Source organism: Danio rerio, chromosome 4, assembly GCF_052040795.2.
Source record: "Danio rerio strain M-AB ecotype USA chromosome 4, GRCz13ab, whole genome shotgun sequence".
Taxonomy (NCBI): Eukaryota; Metazoa; Chordata; class Actinopteri; order Cypriniformes; family Danionidae; genus Danio; species Danio rerio.
Genome location: NC_141024.2, coordinates 3614692 through 3638512, shown reverse-complemented (window position 1 = coordinate 3638512; position 23821 = coordinate 3614692). Strand labels below are relative to the sequence as shown.

Genomic DNA, 23821 nt, shown 5'->3' with positions numbered 1-23821 from the left:
AATAAACAAAACAACAGGTAAAGTCATGTATATTAATCGATTAATGTGCTATTTATGAATTTAATAATACCTATTTTTAATTAAACTTGTAAAATAGAATTTCTTTTAGCACTTTCTATATATTTCAACATATTTTACACTATATATTAAAATGGTCCTCATGAGCTACTTTAATCTAACTACTGTTATTTATATCAGTTATTTATTGGCTCATGTATTCAAAAATTTCTATAAATATCAGTGTATATGCTAGTTTATTGCATGTAAACAGATACAACACATAAGCAACGAGAAAAATTAATAATTGTAATATATAATATTATATATAAATAACAATGCACTTTATTAGGGTGGTTTATGAGGACATGCATTGTGTCCTTGTAATTTAAAACGCTTGACATTTAAATTTTGCCAAAGGTTTCCTGTAAGGGTTGTGTTTATGAGTAGGGCATCATATAATAACTGGTTTATCCTATATAAAATACATTACAGCTGTAGAAAGTCCTCATAAACCATGTATACAAGTATGTATGTATGTGTGTGTATGTCCACCTGGTTCTGTTTAAGTGTGGACACCAGTTTCTGCAGTGAGATGTTCTCCTCCTCCAGCTCGGTGTAGTCCTGCAGTAATCTGGCCTCTCTGAACTTATACTCTCTGACCTCCTCTCTCATCCGGCTCCTCTGCAGCTCCAGCATCTCATTACTCTGACAGAAACACACACACCAGGATACACACTCCATTACAACAGGGTGTAATAAACCACAAAATTGGCACCATATAATAATTCGTAGGTTAGTGTATGCTCCGTTCAGCCGTTTTTGTTTCTATCAGCTTTGCCTTTGATAAAATGAATGAAAAAAAAAAAATTATGGCTCAGAATTTGTTTGTGTGTGACTAATTTCTCTGTTTTGCAGCAAGTAGCCATGTAATAAGTGGGATAAAGTACATCCAGGCGGTTGTTTTTTACAGAATAAAGCCCTTCAGTCTTACACAGCAGTGCTCTGCTTCATGTTTTGTTGTTGATAAACCTGTCAGGCTTTATCCTGCAATAATAACCCGCTGGATGTAAGTTGTTCTGACCTCTCGGAGCTCCTGCAGAATGGAGGCGAGTCTCTCGTTTTCGGCTTGTGTGCAGGACGCCTGAGATCTGCTGCTCTGGAGCTCTGCTTGCTGCTCCAGAAGTCGGCTCATATAATACGCCTCTTTAGTTGCCGATTCCTGCAGCAGCGTCTCCTCGTTGGTCTCTCCATCTTCAGCCACCTTCCTCTGCGTGGTGTAAACCTGGCTGAAGGCCTGGGAGAAACAACAGCAAATGATGGATTACACAAAAGTAAACATCTGATTTGTCAAGTAGTCTATTTGTAATTGTTTTTTTATTTCTCATTTTTTTCATATTCTGTGAGGAGGGTCTTCCAGTACAGTGTTTGTTATTTCGAACCATTTAGTCATAAATGCAGTGTTTTTGATTCTGATCAATAATTGAGCAAATATGACATAAATGTCAAGGTTTTGAACGTTGCCATGCTTTTTTCATGTTATTTGCTATTTTTGTACTAATTAAAAGTTTTAAAAATACTTAGAAATGTAAATCTTTTCACTGAATAAAGCCCTTCAATCTTATATAACAGTGGTCTGCTTCATTTTTTGTAGTCGATAAACCTGTCAGAGTTTATTCTGTAATAACAACCTCTTAGATGTACTTTCTAGAATAACTATTCCCAGATAACAACCACTGAAACTAATAACACAGACTTTGAATAATCTTGACCATTAGTGAGTATGTTCTCATTTATATGTATATGTTTGTCTGTCTGACTGTTTGGTGCCATCTTGTGATTGAAATATTGCTCAGGTTAGTGTATGCTCCATTCAGCCGTTCAACTATTGATGACTGAATCCGTATTAATCCCACCGGAATTAAATACATCTTATTAAATATTTGCAATAATAATACAATAATACATATGCAATAATAAAACAAGTAGTACTCTGAAGCATAACTTTTCTAACTAAATTTATTTAATTATTTTAAATAAATTATTTATTAACTTAATTACTATAACTAGTAAACATTTTTTCATTTTTACGATAACAGTGTTTTTGTTTTATAATTTAAATGGTTTATTTAGTTAAAACTTGTTTTCAACCAGTATTAAATCAAAATTATTTATTAATTAATTCATACATTCATTTTCTTTTTGGCTTAGTCTCTTTATTAATTAGGGGTCGCCACAGCGTAATGAACCGTCAATTCATCCAGCATATGTTTTACGCAGCGGATGCCCTTCCAGCTGCAACCCAACAATGGGAAATACCCAAACACTCTTGCATTAACACTCGTATACACTACGGCCAATTTAGTTTATTCAATTCATTAATAGCGCATATCTTTGGACCAACCCAAGCTCATTCTGAAAACGTAGTCCCAGCCGCGTTAATTTTTTTCAAGCGAACGCTAAGGGGCGGTGTGACGCTGTTCCCTATCACGCTTGCCGGCCGGCCGGCCAACCGGCCGACCGCTTACCTCCTTGTGGAGGGCTTCCCCGCTGCAACCCGTTTGTCCACTCAGCTCACCGTGTACGTCGGCAGGCTCGAGATGCAGAGAGGAGTCCGGGGAAGAGCGGTTCCAGCAATAAGGTAAGACAAAAACAGAATCCCAAAAATTAAGTGAACAAGTTTTGTAACAGGGTGAGAACGCGGTGAAATCCGAAAACGTGGTAGAAAATAAAATCAGGGCTTTTATTTTTTTGGACGGCTTTTTGTAAACTGTTGCTTGGGTTTAGGGAAGTGAGCGGGCGGGCGGGTCGATCGGTAAAACTGGTTGGGTTCTGGGAAGGAGGAGGGCGGGTCGGCCGATTAGCCGGTCGTGCAGTCAATCATCCGGTCAGTCGGACAGCGGCCTCTGGTGGGTTCACGCGAGAACAGCGCGGGTGCGAACCGCACTCGCGAGAGGCGTCTGAGGTGCGAAAAAGCGCACAACAGCGGCCTCTTGCAGATTCGCAAAAACAAAAACTGCAGCCGTACGTACCCGCCGGGACGTATTCTGTGGTCTCCAGAAACGTCCGCGGGACTACGCTTCCACAATGAGCCTGGGATGTTTTGGACTGTGGGGGAGCACCCGGAGGAAACGCACGCAAACACAGGGAGAACATGCAAACTTCACACAGAAATGTCAACTGACCCAGCCAGGGCTCGAACCAGCGACCTTCTTGCTGTGAGGCGATCGTGCTACCCACTGTGCCACCATGACTATTATATACTATATTATATACTATAATAGCATTCATATATTTTTATGTAGCTTAATAAAATATCACTTCATAAAATTGAACATATGTTTTGTCTGGTCAACTTCATTTCATTTGAAAATATACACCCTGTCATTTAGACCTGCAACATTTTCCAAAAAGAGTTGGGACAGGAGCAGTTTAGGACTAGTTATCAGATAAACAGGTTAAAGAAAGGTCTAATCCTTTAGGAGCAAAGATGGGCTGAGGATCGCCACTTTGCCAACAAATACGTGAGAAAGCTATTGAAATGTTTCAAAAACAATGACCCTCAAAGAAAGATAAATTAGGTGTATAAATAAGTTAATGATCAATAATTAATTTGTTAGAAAAGTAACATTTCATTGCGCAGCAAATAATGCGTTCATTCTGCCCCATGATGCACTGCTCCATTAGCCTGTTCTGTGCTGTTCATCCCTCACTCCATTGATTTCTCACGCTATGAGCTTCTGCATTGATCTTCTCTGTGTTTTATGCGGGATCAGTGCTGTCCTCTATTCCACACACGCCTTCTGGATTATGGACAAAATGACTGAACTTCACCTCACACTATGAGGCCACTGAAACGCTTGTGCTTTTTGAGGATCTTTGGTAAAACGTGTGTTTTTCTGATCTAATACTAAATAGTTGAAGAGAGTATGGAAAGATTTGGGGTTTTAAAAAGGGAGCAAAGGGCAGCAGAGCTCAGGTCCAAAGGGAGGCAAAGAGGGTCTTTTCCATGTCGGGAGGTGTTTAATCAGTGTTTTAAATCTTGTGTTATTACACACGTTCATAGTTTTCATTTTAAATTGTTTCAGCTTATTTTAAAAATCTATTTTGCTTTCCATTTAAGTGTTTAATCAGTTTTTAATCAATATGTATTTAGTATTATTACACACTTTCAAAGATTTCATTTTGTCATTTAACTTTTTTATTATTTTGAACTTATACAATACCACACAACATAAAGTTCACAATACAAATTCAACATTCAGTAATGTAAACTAATTATAATAACAACAATAATAATAACTAAGCCACAATTATAACATAAATATTAAATATTAATAATACAACCGAAATGACAAACCTTCAACTTGTTTTCTTTACATGCTCTCCAGATAGCAGCTACGCCATTTCTGATTGAAAGTATGGGTGGAGTCCTGAAGTCTTGCCAACATACGATTGATTTCATTTTGAACTCCTTCTAGCTTTATATTGTTTTGTTTGTCTTTTTTATGTAGCTTTCTCTCTTAGTTTTTATTAATTTCCAGTCAATTTCATTGGGTTCAGTTTAAAGGAGACCTATTATGCAAAAATAAGGGATTTAAACATAGATGTGTGGTAACAGCCTGTAATTATAACTAGGTAAAAATTAATTAATTGTACATTGTTATAATCAAACTTGATAAAACAGTTTGCAGAAACACTTTGATTGCAATTTTCCTTTTATACATGTCATCAAAGCCCCGCCTACTAGAGACCATCTCTCCCTCATTAGCATATGAAGTTAGTCTTGTTGTTGAATCTGCCACTATGCTGACACACAGGCATTTGAAGCTCCGCCCTCTTCTGAAAAGAGCACAATCTCATTTGAATTAAAAGCGACAGTCACCAAAACTCCACAATTAGGATCAAAACCTAAACGGGGGCAGATTCAGAGAGATATAAACATTATCTGTGTGGTATTTTAAGCTGAAACTTTACTACACACACTCTAGGGACATCAGAGACTTATTTTAAATCTTGTAAAAAGTGGCATAATAGGTCTGCTTTAAACGTATTTCAGAGAACTGCCAACACTACACAGACAAAAGAAGCAGAAAAAGTGCAGTGCTTGCTGGATGTCTGCTTTTACAGTGTTCCCCTCTTCAACATTTGCTCTGCATGGATGGAGACGGAGGGAGCTCTACAAAGAGACGCCACTGGGGTTTTCCATTAGGCTGAAATTCAATCAAACTCTCCCTTGTGGTCATTCAGTCCTGCAGCAGTGCTGGAGAGCCCATAGTAGTGCTTGAGAAGTAGTTAGTGCTCTTTAAATTACCTTTTTTTAATGGTAATTACAAGTTGACTGACATAAAAAACAACAACCGCAACAAAACATGTGACCAGATAATAATTATATTTTTCCCACTTTCCCACTCACTTTCCCACTTTGTCATAGAGGGAGAAGGAAGCAATGCACACTGTGTAGGGAGCTGTGAATCGGAACACAGTTGCTGAATGGAGCTCTTCTTACGAGCTGGTCATGTGAATCAGGTGTGTTAAATAAGAGTCACATGCAAAATATACAGAGCGCCAGGGTGAGAGGACAGGGAAGGAGAAACAGCCTGCATATCATTCTACACTTAGTAAGAATGAACTGAGCTTCTACAAACCAGATGAACATCCATTCATCCATCATTTCATCCATGGGTCATTCCATTAGTCATTTCATCCATCAACCAGTCATTTCATCCCTCCATGCATCCTAACATCCATACATCCATACATCAGTCATTCCGTCCATCATAAATCCATGCATTCATACATTCCATTAGGTATTTCATCAATCCATCCATCCATCCATCCATCCATCAGTTATTCCATCCATCCAGCCAACCCATCCATCCACCATTAATTCCATCGATCCACCATCCATCCATCCATCCGTCCATCCATCCATCAGTCATTTCATCCATCCATGCATCCATCAGTCATTCCATCCATCCATCAATCCATCCATCCATCATGCACCATCCATCCATGCATTCATTCACCCATCCATCCATCAGTCATTCTATTCATACATCTGTCCATCTATCCACCCATCAGTCATTTCATCGATCCATGCATCCATCCACTCATCCATCCATTCAGCCATCCATCCATGCATCTATCCATCCATCCGTCCATCCATCCATCCATCCATCCATCCATTTACCCATCCATGCATCCATCCATCTGTCCGTGCATCCATCCATTTATCCATCCATCCATCCATCTATCCATCCATCTATGCATCCATCCATCCATTTGTCCATCCATCCATCCATCCATTCACCCATCCATCCATTCACCCATCCATCCATCCATCCATCCATTCACCCATCCATGCATCCATCCATCTGTCCGTCCATCCATCCATCCATCTATGCATCCATCCATCCATGTCATTTCATCCATCATTCATACATGCATCCATACATCCATTAACCCATGCATCCATTCACCCATCCATGCATCCATCCATTCATCCATCCATCTATCCATCTATCCATTCACCCATCCATGCATCCATCCATCCATCCATCCATCCACCCATCCATGCATCCATCCATCTGTCGATCCATCCATCCATCCATCCATCCATCCATCCATCCATCCATCCATCCATCCATCCATCCATCTATCTATTGCTCTGTCGATCAAACATTCTATTGTTCTATTATTCTCTCTCTCTCTCAGTCTGGGTGTGTTTCACAGTTGTCTGTGTGAGAGTAAGCTGAGCTGGAGTATTTTCTGGATTTCTCCACACAGACACTCGGATCGATATAAAGGCCTTTGGGCCGCAGTGAACCTTTATATGTGCTGTGAGCCGCTCTGCAGCAGAGCGCAGAACCTGCTCAAAGTCACTTCATTTATGCTCAAGAATCAGACCAGATGCTCCAGCAAATGTTAAATGCATGCTGCAATATCACGCCTCTGCGTCTGGCATGGTGTTGCTTTGTTGCATAATGCCTTTATAGTTACAATCATTAGTCATATTTCTCATGTTTTGTGGATACTGACAGCTTCAAGTCTAGCTTGCATTTGTCAAAGTATGCAGTATATATATCATCATTATATGCAATATGCCAAATAAAGCCTGTCAAACATTTATGAGTTATGATTAATGGTAAAATCAGCAGGAAAATAGGATTAAACCTGTAATTAATTGTTACGAAAATAATATCAACATGCAAACTGTATACAAACAAACAAATAAACTGTCATTAATTAGGCTGCTTTTTGAATGTTTGATGCATTAAGAGAGTAAGAGTAATTAATGGTCATGCAAATATCACAAAAATGCTCAATTCCAAATAAGCTCATGATCAGTGATCTCATTATTTTCATTATGCAAATCAATTTCTCACTATGGATATTAGGCTTACAGGTAGTCAGGGCTTGTGAGATTCACCCAGGTATTGTTTTAATGAAGGCAAACGTGTGACATCACTCGTCATGTGAATTATGCAGCGAATGTTTCTTTATGCGTATTATCCAACTTGACGTTCCCATGTCTTTCCCCCCTAAGTGCCAGGATCTGTCCGATCCATAATTCATAAGCAGAAGCAGACATGTCTCCAAGCACTTCAGGACCTCAATATGAACTCCAGAGATCTGTCGATGGATTATAAATACAAATACAAATAATACAAAGCATCCCAATATCTTTATTCTCAACGACTACATCTAATGTCTTCTATCTATCATTTTAAATAGCTATTCTATCATATTAAATGGCTATTTATATTGGGTGAAATATCATCAACATACTACCACACACTCACACAGGAATCTGTCTATGAATGAATCATTTGAGCCAGTGATTCTTTAATCCGTTCGTAAAGACAACCATTAACTTTGTTTCTAAATGAATCAGCCTTTTGAATGAATCATTTGAACGAATGACACAGTAAATCACTCGTTAAGACAATGATTCATTCATAAAGACTGACACTTGCTTCGTTTCTAAATGAATTAGTGATTTTGAAGGAATCACTTGAATAAATGATTCAGTGAAACACTCATCAAGCAGGGATTTGTTGCCATCTACTGGCGGTTTCAGTGCCATTTTTATTTAGCATTGACTAGCACTAAAGTACACTCAGAATTTATATATATTTTTTTTATTATCGCTATCGAAACACATACATTTTACACACCCACACACACACACTATATGAGCAGCTGATGCTTTTAGCTCAGCGCGGCTTCAGCTAATGCACCTCTGCATTTTTCATCTTTCCTCCTGCGCTGGCGCACATTACCAGACTCACACACTCACACACACCTCTAAAAACATTAAGCACAGTCAGAAATTACTGATTTTAACATCCAGAATAGCTCTTTAGCATGTTATAACAGTATATTAGCAGTAATTAGCAAATGTGAATCTATGAATCAAATCAAGGGTGTGCTATATTGACAACAATAAGAATAAAAAGACAGTGAGTGTTTTTGTGCTGGCCATTGCTAAATAAAAATAATACTAAAACCGAATGTAGCTGGGAACAAATCACGGTTTCAATAAGTCATTTATTTAATCATTCAAATGATTCGTTCAAAATGCCTGATTAATTTAGAAGTGAAGCAAGTACTGGTGTTTAACCTTAAAAAATAATAAATATAGTGACCTATATTTTTTATAGGTATAGGTTTATATATATATATATATATATATATATATATATATATATATATATATATATATATATATATATATATATATATATATATATATATATATATAAATAAATATATTAAATATTATAATATAATATAATATAATATAATATAATATAATATAATATAATATAATATAATATGATATAAATCAATAAAAATCTAAATTATGGAGTATAACAGAAAGTAAAAACACAAGACATAGATATATAGAAGTAGAAGTTATAGCTAAGGTAAATAAGACCATATATATATATATATATATATATATATATATATATATATATATATATATATATATATATATATATATATATATATATATATATATGAAAAACAAAGCTATAGAAAATAGAACAAAATATATATAAAAAATCTTAGCTTTACAAACAAACATAGAAAACATAGAAGAGTTTCTAATACTTGGTGTATATCTTTATATTAACATTATAGCCGATTTATTAATGGATATACATGTAAAAGATTTTACATGTTTTTCTAGATTTTCTGAACAAATCCTGTTTTCTTCCCCCAGAATACAATGAATAAGAAGAATAAGAAGATGATAACTTTATATTAACATTATAGCAGTTTTTTTCATGTTAAAGGTGAACAAATCTAATGTTTTCTTTGCCTTTAAAAAAATCCCTAAGCATTATCACTCTGAGACAGATTCAATCCTCAAAGCCTCACAAAAAACACTCACAACTCAGACTGAGGGCTGGCCATCTATCAGACGACACCAAACTTAGAGCACAATTAGAATAAGTGACATCCGAGTCTGTTTTGCTTGTGTTCGTGATATTAAAGAAACAACTGTTGACAATGTGATTCTATTGACAGCTTACAAGCCACAAAACAGAAACCGATATATTCAGCCAATATCCAAATGCAGTGAAGCAGCATACGCCAATAATCTGTCAGCTCTGCTTGTTTCATTATGAAAGACTGTGGGAAACGTGACTGGGATTTTGACAAATTCACTTTTTATGCTCTAAATAACTATTTAATTTATTAATTTAGAGGAAATGTCAAGAATAAAGACGGATAGATAGATAGATAGATAAATAGATAGATAGATAGATAGATAGATAGATAGATAGATAGATAGATAGATAGATAGATAGATAGATAGATAGATAGATAGATAGATAGATAGATAGATAGATAGATAGATAGATAGATAGATAGATAGATAGATAGATAGATAGATAGATAGATAGATAAGACAGACAGACAGACAGACAGACAGAGGCTACCCCTTTGAGTGATTGATATTAGCTGTGGAATTCAAGTAAACAACTATAAAGTAGCTTTTGAATGAGCCCTAACAGCTTTATGAATGGCTTTCTGTAATGGGAAGATTCTTGGGAAGGACATTTAAGGCTCCTGGAAGCATCTGGGTGTGCAGAAGAAAACAAAGACTCTCGCAAAGCCAAACTCTTTCCCTCGCTTACTCTCTCTTATTTAAAAATAAAAATGGTTGTCTAGTACCTTAAGTAGAACAAACAAGATATGACTTACTGTAGACCTATCTATCTATCTATCTATCTATCTATCTATCTATCTATCTATCTATCTATCTATCTATCTATCTATCTATCTATCTATCTATCTATCTATCTATCTATCTATCTATCTGTCTGTCTGTCTGTCTGTCTGTCTGTCTGTCTGTCTGTCTGTCTGTCTGTCTGTCTGTCTGTCTGTCTGTCTGTCTGTCTGTCTGTCTGTCTGTCTGTCTGTCTGTTTGTCTGTCTGTCTGTCTGTCTGTCTGTCTGTCTATCTATCCATCCATATATATAGTTGATACTTCTTCTGTTATTAGATATATAGTTGCAATTAAAGTAAAAAAATGTATAAACTGAATTATGTTTATCTGTATTTATATATATATATATATATATATATATATATATATATATATATATATATATATATATATAGTAATTTCCTTATTTTAACTGTTTTGTTTTTAGGTAAATATCGTCTATTTTCCACTTTCATGTTGTTTCAGCCAATCACAGCTGGGCAATGGGGAGTCTTGAATGTCAGAAATAGACATTTATGAATAATATATCAGCAGATGCCTTCATCATGTGCTATATGGCTCAGATTACCATTACTATTTCATACACCGGGGAAGACAGATGATTACTAATAAAATGCAGATTACAAGAAATCATGTAAATCAGTAAAAATATATAAATGTTACTGTAGGGTACCTTTATATCCCAAATATGTATATACAGTATAGCCCAAAATACAATACAATGTTTGTGTATGTGTGTGTCCCATTTCGGTATCTGCACCAAAATTAAACAAATTAATTATGCATAAATAAAAAGCATATTAAAGCTTATTACAATAAAATTAAGATTCCTCAATAAAGTTTTAAACAATGTTTGTAAGGGTAAAATGTAAAACATATGGTACAAACATACATGTAATAATGGTAGAATCATATATTCACAGTGATACTATTAAATTTGAATTCTGTCTGACAATAAAAACATATATAAACGATTTAAAAATGCCAATTAATGAATATTTTGGGTCTACACTGATCTTTAAATAGTATTTTTTATTATATAATCAAATGATTATATGTTTTAAATTTGACATTATATTTTTATTATAAAATATATGAACAAAACATAATTAAATAGGACGAACTTTAATGTATAAAATAATAAACAAAATTTAAAACTGTATTATACCATTATTACAGTAATGCTTGAAAAACAACAGACATATTCTGATCATTTCATGCGTGTATTCTCATGCAAAAGTGTCAGTAAATGCCAATTTTGAGTGATCGTTTCAAGCCCGGACCTCTGATCTGTTCGCCAGCGATCAATACAGTTCAATGAGATTTAATGGAGAACTTAAGCACATGATTAACGATGCACTGCATGTATAAGCAAAGACTGCAATTCCCATTCTCAAACACCGCTTAAATCACTTTGAATACAAGAAAACATCATCATAGCTCAAACTAGAGCTGGGCGACATATGGCAAAAATACTGTATACTGAAAACAAAATAACTCCTATCAAATTGGTATTATTTTTCAGCTATTTCCAATGTGCTGTTATTAAAACAATTACACACAATCACACACATTTTCACAGTGTTACTTATTATATTTGTCTTCAGAAAAGAAATCTTATTTCTTTTAGTTTGACTGGAATAAAAAAAAACTAGAACACTTACATATCTAAATAACTTAAATCAGGGGTGTCAAATTTTCTAGAAGGCCACTGCCCTGCACTGTTAAGTTCCAACCTTGCTTCAATACAATATATAGGTTTAAAACAAGCCTGAAGCACTCAATTACTTTCATTAGGTGTGTTTAATTAGGGTTGAAACTAAACTGTGCAGAGCTGCGGCCCTCCAGGAACTGAGTTTGACACATGTGACCTAATTAATTGTAAGCCTTTAAATTGCACTTAAAGCTAGTAATACTAATAATTTTTTTTATTATTATTAATTTTAAATTACAGTTTACGAACAAAAACATTTGTCCTTTTTATAAACATTTGTCCTTAAATAATTAAGACAATTTCTAAAAAATAAATCCAAAATAAAAAGTTGTGACTAAAGAAGCTAAATGAGTGTAAATATGCCAAAAACATCGAAAACATCATCTCTAATACAATTAAATAAAAAAGACAAGCCTGTCAGCCTGTTTATTTAAGAGATGAATTAAATGTACAAAATAACTACATATAGTATTATATTATATTATATTATATTATATTATATTATATTATATTATATTATATTATATTATATTATATTATATTTTATTATATTATATTATATTATATTACATTACATTACATTTTATTATATTATATTATATTATATTATATTCTATTATATTTTATTTTATTATATTATATTATATTATATTATATTATATTATATTATATTATATTTTATTTTATTATATTATATTATATTATATTTTATTATATTATATTATAATATATTACATTACATTACATTACATTACATTTTATTATATTATATTATATTATATTATATTATATTATAATATATTATATTATATTATATTATATTATATTATATTATATTATATTATATTATATTATATTATATCATATCATATCATATCATATCATATTATATTATATTATATTATATATTATTGCATACAATTTGTTAAACTTTTTTTCGACAGGAAGGGAATTCTTGCTTGAATATGTAAATTAAATGCATGCTGATTGGCTGTTGTTGTATTAGTCTACCATGTGATTGGGATTTAACACTAATTAAAAATGTCCAAAGCTTATCATTGTTACCCGTAGACAACACTTTTCTCTCCATATGCACCAGACACTTTACTAAAACTACATTTTACAAGAACTCAATAGGGTAAACAATGTTTACTTGGGAATTTACCAATAAATCACTTACTTTTTCATCCTTAAATACCTCTTTTGCACAATATGCAAATGTGAAATAAAACTATGCAAGCAAGGGCACAGGATTCGTTAAACCTTTTTGTTTTGACAAAAAGATAAGTCTTGCGTGAATATGTAAATTAAATGCATGCTGATTGGCTGTTGTTGCATTGTTCTAATTTATGATTGGCTCTCAAATTTACTCACACAAAGTAAAAATGTCCAAAGCTTATCATTGTTATCGACATAAATTATAGACCAGAATCATTATGATATCTTCAGATCTCATAACATCTTTAACACCTCATCTGTAATATCTTTAACTGATTAATAAATTATCATCAAATCATTATGATGTGGTTTATTGGCCCAGCCCTAACTTATTCCAAACATATAACTATAAATATGTAAATATCAATCATTCATTCATCTTTTCAGCTTAGTCCCTTTATTAATCCGGGGCCGCCACAGCGGAATGAACCGCCAACTTATCCAGCACGTTTTTACGCAGCGGATGTTCCTCCAGCCACGACCCATCTCTGGCAAACATCTACACACTGATTCCTACTCATACACTACGGACAATTTAGCCTACCCAATTCACCTGTATCGCATGTCTTTGGACTGTGGGGCAAACCGGAGCACCCAGAGGAAACCCACGTGAACGCAGGGAGAACATGCAAACTCTACACAGAAATGCCAACTGACCCAGCTGAGGCTCGAACCAGCAACCCAGTGACCTTCTTGCTGTGAGGCGACAGCACTACCAACTGCGCCACTGCATCGCCCCAATATGTTAATATATATTATATAAATATAAAAAACACACAGACAATACAAAATCCTCAAAACATTGTTCATTTCTGAAGTGAGTGGCTTGACAAACCACCTGTAGAAAACACTCTTCTCTCTATACGCACCAGACCCTTCACTAAAACTCCATCTTACAAGGACTCAATAAGGAAAACAATGTTTACTTGTGAATTTACCAAACAAATCACTTACTTCTTCTTCCTTAAATACATATTTTGCAAAATATCTCGCACAGTATTGTTTCTGTTTTTGTGTAAAAGTACTTGTACAGTCTGTTTTATTTGAATAGTTAACTATTTATAGCAGGCGTCACCAATCTCAGTCCTAGAGGGCCGGTGTCCCTGTAGGGTTTAGCTCCAACTTGCCTCAACGCACCTGCCTGGGTGTTTCAAGTATCCCTAGTAAGACCTTGATTAGCTTGTTCAGGTGTGTTTGATTAGGGTTGGAGCTAAAATCTGCAGGACACCGGCGCTCCAGGAACAAGTTTGGAGACTGTTTTATAGGATATGTATAGTCAGTTAGTTATGTATAGGTTTATAAATTGCTCTAATGTGCAGTGCTGTGTTTATATTTATATAAATAAAGCTCAACTTGATCTGACTTGACTCGAAATAGTCTTCAGCTTCAATTTTAATGGCAATTTTTTGCTCAATGTCAGCCTTTGTCCTGAAGTGCATATGAAGGACTGATGTCTCTGTCAATCTGATTATCATGTGATTGTGTTCTCTGGCAGCCGTCGTGAGCTAACCTTCAGCACTGCAGTCAGCAAGACCACACTAGATCTACTAATGAAGCTATGAATAAACTCAGACTGAGGGGAAAATATAGACGAAGAAGCAATATTAGATAAAATGCATCAGTCGGGAACATCATCTAGTCTGCTAAGATATAAACAACTGAGCTTTTCTCCTCATTTCTGCTGCACGCAGTCTTTGGGCACATTAGATGGGCGCAAAAAATAAAAAACAATATCAATTATTGAAGCTAGGTCAAAAAGAGGATTGACTGAAGATGTTAACGCCTTTATATGATTTTTATTTTGCTGTGCAAGGCTATCAGAATGAAATCAATGGCACTGGCTGCTTTATTTCAGCTGTCTGATAGACCATAACTGCAGTTTTAGCACAGCCTTTAGATCACTTAGATGTGCTCAATTGTAGAATAACATTAATTAGTAAAATGAAAGTAAACCAAGGTTCATTACAACACAACCAGGATTGCTTTTTAAAAATATTATTACCTGAAAATATTGTACTTTCAATAATATTCTCAATAATATTAACAATATTTACACACTTAGTATCAATATTCATTTCATAACATGACATGACCACATTTTTGGCAATATTCTATTCTATTCTATTCTATTCTATTCTATTCTATTCTATTCTATTCTATTCTATTCTATTCTATTCTTTCCAATATAACATCATCCTCTAATTCACTTTATTCTCAGTTCTATTCTATTCTTTATTTCCAATATAACATCTATCCTCTATATTCTGGTTATTCTATTTCATAATCGTCCATTCTAATCCATAATAGTAATAACATAATATTATTATAACACAACATAGCAACAAATCAAATCAATGTTCTATTCCACAACATAATTGTAGTTGCATTCTATTCCCCTTTGTTCTGTTCTATTCTATTCTATTCTATTATATTCTATTCTATTCTATTCTATTCTATTCTATTCTATTCTATAATATCATCACCAGGTTATTGTTTTATGTGGTCTTCTCCCCTTTTCTACAACATAACATAATATCATTGTTACCACAAGATTTTAGTAGCATTATATTCCACTTTGTTCTAGGTTCTATTCCATTTAATTTAATTTTATTCTATTCTATTTTATTCTATTCCATAATAGCATCACCAGATTATTTTTTATGTTGTCTTCTCCCCTTTTCTATAACAACACAACCAAACACAACATAACATAACATAACATAACAACATCAATGTTACAACAAAATTTAAGATGCATTCTATTCTATTCTATTCTATAACAGCATCACCAGATTATTGTTTCTTTTCTAACAACATTACATAACAGATACATCTGTTACAATGAGAATTTTGAATTTTAGAATTTTTATTCTATTCTATTCCATAATAGCATCACCAGATTATTGTTTCGTTGTCTTCTTTTCTATAACATAGCAACATATCATATCCAAGTTCAATTCTACAACATAGTATTCTATTCTGCTTTGTTCTATTCTATTCTATTCTATTCCATAATAGTATGCTGTCTTCTCCTCTTTTCTATAACAACATAACATAACAAAACATAACACAATACAACACAACACAACATCATTAGTACCACAAGATTTTAGAAGCCTTCTATTCCAGATTATTGTTTTGTTGTCTTCACTCTATTCCATAACAGCATAACATAACATAACAACATCAATGTTACAACAACATTTTAGAAGCATTGTATTCTATTCTATTCTATTCTATTCTATTCTATTCTATTCTATTCTATTCTATTCTATTCTATTCTATTCTATTCTATTCTATAATAGCATCACCAGATCATTGTTTTATGTTGTCATCTGTTCTAGAACAATGCAACATATCGTATAAATGTTCTATTCCACAACATAGTATTCTATTCCAAGTTGTTCTATTCTATTCTATTCTATTCTATTCTATTCTATTCTATTCTATTCTATTCTATTCTATTCTATTCTAGCATCACCAAATCATTGTTTTTATGTTGTCTACAGCTCTAGTACAACAATACACAACATCACTGTTCCCACTATATATCGGTAGCACTCTAGCCCTCTTTGTTCTCAGTTATTTAAACACAACCGGCGCTTATGTTGAAACCCAGTTGTGATTAAAACATGTGTACCTCCTGCAGCTGCTCGAGCTCCTTCCTCAGAGTGTCCTGCTCGGTCTCCAGCTCCCCATACTGCTGTTTTAGGGTCTGGTTCTCCTCCAGGACCACCAGCCCGCACTCCGCCGCCCGCACTTTCTCCCGGTTGGCCTCGGCAAGTTCGCGAGTCAGCCGCTCTACCTCCGCCCGGTAATGATCCACCGACTCCCCGAATCCTCCTCCACCGCCCCCTGCAGCCATCGGCCCGGCCCGTGCCCTCCACTGCGCTGGATGGATGAACAGATGAATGGATGAACGGATAAATGGATGGATGCACCGGCACCTTATCCAAACCTCAGAGTCAATGATCCGGACATATTAACACACAATAGGCTATGCGGGTGAATTGAAGATGAGCATCGGACATTTCTTTCCTTCTTTCCTTCCTCCTCTTCTTTTTCTGCTTGATCATGGGTGTAGCAGGGACGCCATCATCACTAGGATGGAGAAAGAAAAAAAATAAGTGGTCCAACTCACTTCTGCTCTCTCCTCCTCTGTGACGTCAGAGCTTCTTGCTGCAGCGCGTCCCAAAGGCGGAGCTGCTCATGAATATTAATTAGGTCGTAAAGATTTGTTTACTTTGGTACTATTTAAACGTTTTATAAGAGTTCAAATATATACAGAAGATATATAACATCTATAACAACAAAAAAAGACAACAGAACAAAACTAAATAAGAAATGAGAGATAAAGCCAGGGATAATCTAAATTGCAGTATAACATTTTAAAGTTATCTCAATACATGGTCAAAGTCATGTAGAAAAGGTCACAGGGAACACCGTCAACTGGATACTGTAGAAAAGAGACAATACTCACATGGGGTTATTGATTTTAAAGCTTTAACGGTAACTCATAAGGATGTTGCTTTGTAATCTTCCGGTAGCGCCCGTACACGTCACGTGATCTCATAAATATTCATGAGCGCCGCTTTAAAAAGGTGTAGTTCACTCAAAAAAATTGAATAATTTTTTTTTTTATTTACTCGATTTGTTTCTTATATCTGTTTAAATTTAATTTTTATGTTGAACAAAAAAGGAAGATATTATGAAGAGTGCTGTGGGGAAAACAGTAACTGACGTATTATTTTTATATATATTTCTATATTTTTATATGACTTCATTGAATATGTAAATTAAATGCATGCTTTATATGACGGTATTTTTTTACCGTAGTATTTTGTCGTTCTCTTGGTTTGTGTTGAACAGAAGAATGTAATTTATTCAATAAACCACTTAAGGATGAGTAAATGATGAGTAAGTTATCATTTTTAGATGAACTATATCTCTTTAACGACTGTGATTGCTAAAGCCCTAATATTAAGCCAGCCACTCAGGTAGACATACTGAAGAATGATCATTAATATTCACGAGTTTAGCGTAGGATCTACTTGTTTATATTAATAGTTTCTCTTATGCATTTCCAAGTAATTAATATTAATTAGTATTCATGAGTTTAGCGTTTATCGTAGCACTTCTCTCATGCATTTTCAGCTAATAACTAACTGCTAACTATCTATTCATTTTAATTTCTGTTTTCTAATCTGTTTTACCTTTATATAGCTAATAAAAATATTAAAGCATAAAAACATTTTAGCATATTATTATTATTATTATTATTATTTATACTGCTTTAGTTATATATATATTAGTTATAACTGAGAAATATCACACGGATAAATATTTTTATGTATGTATATTTGGTTTGTTGTTGCACTGATTATTGTTGCTTTTTATTGTTTTATTTATAAGTCGCTTGGATAAAAATAAAATAAATAAATAAACATCTTCCAAATGAATAATTGTGGGATAAATCTAAAATTTCAATTATTATTTTTAAAATTGTACTGAACAGTCAGTTATTTAGTTTGATGCAGTAATACTGTATATATCTCAGTCAAGTTTGAAATCTGAAATACCACAAGAGGGAAGCATTGTCTCCTAAATCAGTGGCTCTGTAGGACCAGCACATTTTCCTTGTCTCCTTTTGGGTGCACAAACTCGGTCCTGAGTGTCCGGTGTCCTGCAGATTGTATCTTCAACTTGCCTCAACACATCTGCATGGATGTTTCTAGAAAGCCTAGACCTGTTAGACCTGAATTGAAAACCACTGGATTAACCATCATTCATTCATTTTCTTTTGGCTTAGTCCCTTTATTCATCAGGGGTTGTCACAGCGGAATGAACTGCCAACTTATCCAGAATATGTTTTACACAGCTGATGCCCTTCCAGCTGCAACCCAGCACTGGGAAACACCCATACACACTCATACACTACGGCCAATATAGTTAATTTAATTGTATCAAACGCAGGGAGAACATGCAAACTCCACAATGAGATGTCAAGTGACCCAGCCGGGACTCAAACCAGTGACCTCCTTGCTGTGAGGCGACAGTGCTCACAGTAACCTGTTGTGTTTTATTAATGTCAACACCTTCCCCAACCCTAAACCCAACCTCACAGTAACCTGTTGTGTTATAACCAACCCACCTGTGATATAACTCCCTCCCACTTGGAGGTCTCAAAAAATAGGTCTACCTATTGGGCAAGTCCTGAAAAGAGCGTGGAAGAAAAAAGAGACGTGCAAAACGTGTTGTACTGGTGCTCCTCCAGGAACTTGAATATCGCTAATATCTGACATTAATCATAAATGCATGCGGGTCATTTGCACTCTTCACCATGTTAACATGTTTGCTGCACAGAGACCCGTCATCTGCGTGTGTCAGTCTGGAGATATTTATTAATCCAATTAAATACCGGGCTTTCTGCCGTAGTCAGAAGGGTAGTACACTGATAAAACGGAGATAATCTTCATTGCTCTGAGGCTGTAAAGCACTGATAGACACGGAGGTGAAGAGTTGAACTTTTGGAAAATGATGATGTCAAGGTGAGGCCAGGGCAGTAAAATAAACAAGTGTGTTAAGGTGCAGTGCTTAGAGAAAGTCGTGAACGCGCTACCACACAAACCATTATTTTATGGGATTTATTGGGTCAATAATATTTTCCTAAGCACTGATTTTGCTTACGTCAATGAACTTCAATTCATTGACAGTGTCGTGTCACCAACAAATCTTTCTTTAGAGGCGGATCTTTTCAACCCTCTGTTCAAACTATTTATTTAAAATGAGATGAAACAACACAATTGTTGAGGTTTTTAGTGGGAAAACTTAAATATTTTATGTTCAAACCACTTCAATTTGTAAAAACTAATAAATTAACTTAATTCCTTCAAGTTCTCCCAACACAAACAAATATCAACGTGTACCCTACTGAAAAAAACAGCTTAAACCAGCCTAGGCTGGTTGGCTGGCTTTAGCTGGTCAACCAGGCTGGTTTTAGAGAGGTTTTGGCCTTTTCCACACTGAAAAAAGTGTTGCATGCAGAACTGTTGCAAACCATTTATTTATGTTGAATTTCAACAAACAAATTAAGTTTAATAATGTTCAACTTAATTTTTTTGTTTAAATTCAGCCCAAATAAATTGTTTACAACCACTTAACGTAAAAAAAAATGAGTAAATGCAAGGAATTATCTTTAAATAATTTTTTTCAGTGCAGGCTGGTTTCCAGTCATTTCCAGCCTGGTCTTAGCTGGCCAGGCTGGAAGCCCAGCCAAAACCAGCTATGTCCAGCTTAAACCAGGCTGGTCAAGCTGGTTTTAGCTGAATTTAGCTGGTCATTTCCCAGCATGACTAGTTAAGATCAGGCTGGAAATGGCTGGAAATCAGCCTGGAAATTGCCAAAATCCCTCTAAAACCAGCCTGTTTGACCAGTTAAGACCAGCCAACCAGCTGGTATAAGCTGGATTTTTCAGCAGGGGCAACATTGTGAGCACGTTACCACTTTGACATCTATCAGATGTTGAATTTTGGTTGCCATACCCGATGAATAAATGTCCGTATTTGACGTCAATACACTCTCAGAAATAAAGGTACAGGAGCTGTCATTGGGGTAGTTCCTTTTTAAAGGATACATATTTGTACCCAAATAGTCCACAGTGGTACCTAAAGCTGCATATTAGCACCCAAATGTACCTAAAAAGTACCTTTGAGGTACCATTATGGACCCTTTAGGTAAAAACAGCTCCTGTACCTTTATTTCTGAGAGTGTATGATGTTGGTTTAAGATGATGGATCAAAGCTGGATTTTGGTCACTTTCCAACACAACCTAAAAGCAACAAAAAATCAACGTCACTTCACGTCATTATTGGACGGCAAAAAAACATTGTCCTTAGAAGCTGGCGACCTAAATCTAACATACACTCTCAGAAATAAAGGTACATGAGCTGTCACTGGGGTGGTAACTTTTCAAAAGGTACAGTTTGTACCCAAAAGGTCCATATTAATACCTCAAGGAAACAAATCAGTACCTAAAAAGTACAAAAGTGTTCCTCTTTAAATTTTTAGATACTAATATGTACTCTTGAGGTATTAATATGGACATTTTAGGTACAAATTTGTACCTTTTGAAAATGTACCACTCCAGTGACAGCTTGCACCTTTATTTATGAGTGTGTATTATTAACATCTTATGACATTGTGTGTCTTCACGGTAGTGTGTGTAGTGAAGTTCCAGCTCAAAATACCACACAAATAATGTTTTATAACTGTTTGAAACAGCACCTTTTAGGCTTTAATACTAATTGTGGAATTTTGGTGGCTGCCACTTTAAATTCAGATGAGATTATGCTCTTTTTTTTAAAGAGGGCGGAGCTACAAATGTCTGTGTGTCAGCATAGTGGCAGATTCAAAAACAAGACTAAGGGCGTACTCACACTATGTATAGTTGCTTTGAACCGTGCCGAAGAATGCTTGTCCCCCATCCCCTCTGCCCCAGCGGCCAGCACTCACATTGCATCCGAGCAGGAGCACGCTTACATCATCGATGATGCGCTGGTCAGTTTAACAGAAGAGAAAGCGCTCTCGCTGAGCACAATGGAGATTATACAGTTACATAATCAAATAATTTGCTGAACAGATCAGACATTTTTGACGCTCATAAAGTCCTCGTGCTGCAGATATTAGGAAGTTTGCTAAAGGTGCAGCTGTCGTGCAGTGAGGGGTTTGCATCTTTAATAAACTACGGCAGTTTGTATTCATTGAACAGTAAAGGTGCTTTCACACATGTGATCAATTCAGTTGTTCCGAAACAGAGATTACAATTGTTACATTGTTGCTCTTTGCTCTTGGAGCGGTTCGCGATTTAGAGTACTCACAAAGTTTCTAATCGGACCAAAAGAGCTAAAACAAGTCACATGCGAGTAAACTCTCCTCACATTGGTCAGAGTGTCAGGGTTTATTTTGCAGCGTCCCGCTAAACTGTCAGGAGAGGTGGTGGTTTGGTGGTGATTGACAGGGTGCGCGCGACGTGTCTGAGAAGAGATGCGGTGGGGAGGGGTGAAAAGGGTGCGCGACGATGAACTATTTGAGGACCGGGAGGGAGAAGCGAGATTACCGGGAGTTCATCACTCATTTGCGGGCATCCGGAGACTCGCAAAACTTTCCACCATACTCATAATTCTCTCTTTAGATAGCTGTAAGCCTTTACATATCCATAAAACACTGTGATGTAACCGCGCTCGGATTGGATCGCTTTCTCACTGCAATCGAACCGCTCCAGGGGAGCCCATCTCATTCAATCAATCTCGGAGCGATTACTTTGGCGCGGAACAAAGCGCGATTGCCCTGTTCACATATACCAAACGAACCGCGCTAACTGGGCAAACGAGATACGTTCTGAAACAAAAGTGTAGGTGTGAAAGCACCCTATATAAGAATGATTAATAAATTCATATGAAACAGTCCCTTAAAAGTCACGTCTCGTCTTCAGTTTCGGGCTTCCCACCTCTTCCATTTGGGGGCCAGGGCCAGCCAACTGAACCGCGCCTGAGCCCGATTTAGAGTACTCACACTTCTCAAACGAACCGGGAAACACGCCTGAGCACGGTTCAGATAGCATAGTGTGAGTACACCCTAACTTCTTATGCTGACGCAATCCACCTCTGATGACACGTACAAACAGAGATTGTCAAAGTTTTTCTGCAGACTGTTTTTATGAAGTGTGACTATAACAAAATTAACTCAATGCATTTTTACCATTATAAGCTGGTAATATTTACAGACTCTTGCCACACAACTGTATCTAAACACCTTATAAACGAGATGATTGCATAATACTGTAGATCCCCTTTTAAGACTGATGCTAACACCTTTAGATTTCATGGAAACTTCATAGTACACTTTTTAATCACCTATATTAGACCCAACATTGGGTTAAAACAGCCCAGCATATTTTTATGGTGTAGAAAATAAATTATATTAGTTTGAAACCTCCAGTTGAAAAGGTCTTGATAATTCTGTCCTCCAGCCTGGAAAACGTGTTCACTTCATTTAACGAATCAGCCCTGTCGGCCTGAGATAACTAAAGGTTAGGGTTCGTTTTCTGGTCATCTAGTGTTCTGTTATCAGTCATCAGTGTTTTCCTTCAGCATTGAACATGCAGTGGATCTTGCGTTTGCCCTGTCAACCCATCCTGACCCGCCTGCGAACTCAGTCAAATTAAGATAAGACACCGCTTTATGACTTAAGAGCCAATAAACCAATTCAGTGATAATTAGACATTTCGACAACAGAATCCATTTATGGCTCCATATCTATTCACTGATTATCTCTTTAAAATCACAAAGCTTAATACAACACTTGTGATCAACACTTAGATATAGTTAAATGCTGAATTATTAGCCCTCCTGTTGAATTAGTTATTATTTTAAAACATTTCCCATGTGCTGCTTAACAAAGCAAGGAGAATTTTCATAGTATTTCCTAGTATATTATTTCTTTTAGCTTGGCTGGAATTGGCTGGGAAAAAAGAAGGTCTGCTATGGTCAATATCATTAGCCCCCTTACGAAATATATTTTTTCTATTGGCTACAGAACAAACAACTGTTGTTCAATGATTTGCCTAATTAAAACAACCTAACCTT

General features: G+C 35.5%; 1 protein-coding gene across 12 annotated transcripts in view; it reads right to left on the bottom strand.

Moving 5' to 3' along the window:
* Positions 1 to 17736, bottom strand: part of LOC100330316 (protein bicaudal D homolog 1) — a 38206-nt gene extending 20470 nt beyond the window's left edge. For 5 of the 12 annotated variants that reach the window (XR_015482422.2, XR_015482419.2, XM_087247817.2 and 2 more), the window contains exons 1-4: positions 17659 to 17736; positions 16819 to 17279; positions 1082 to 1294; positions 553 to 705 (exon numbers count right to left, since the gene is read on the bottom strand). Coding sequence is in view for 8 of the 12 variants with exons in the window: in XM_087247817.2 (XP_087103943.1) it covers positions 553 to 705; positions 1082 to 1294; positions 16819 to 17043 (591 nt within the window). In the remaining 4 variants the exon portion in view is untranslated. Of the gene's footprint in view, positions 1 to 552; positions 706 to 1081; positions 1295 to 16818; positions 17287 to 17584 lie in introns of those variants that run through there. The other 7 variants (XR_015482420.2, XM_087247821.2, XM_087247816.2 and 4 more) reach the window with 2 other exon arrangements.
* Between the last annotated feature and the right edge of the window lie 6085 nt (positions 17737 to 23821).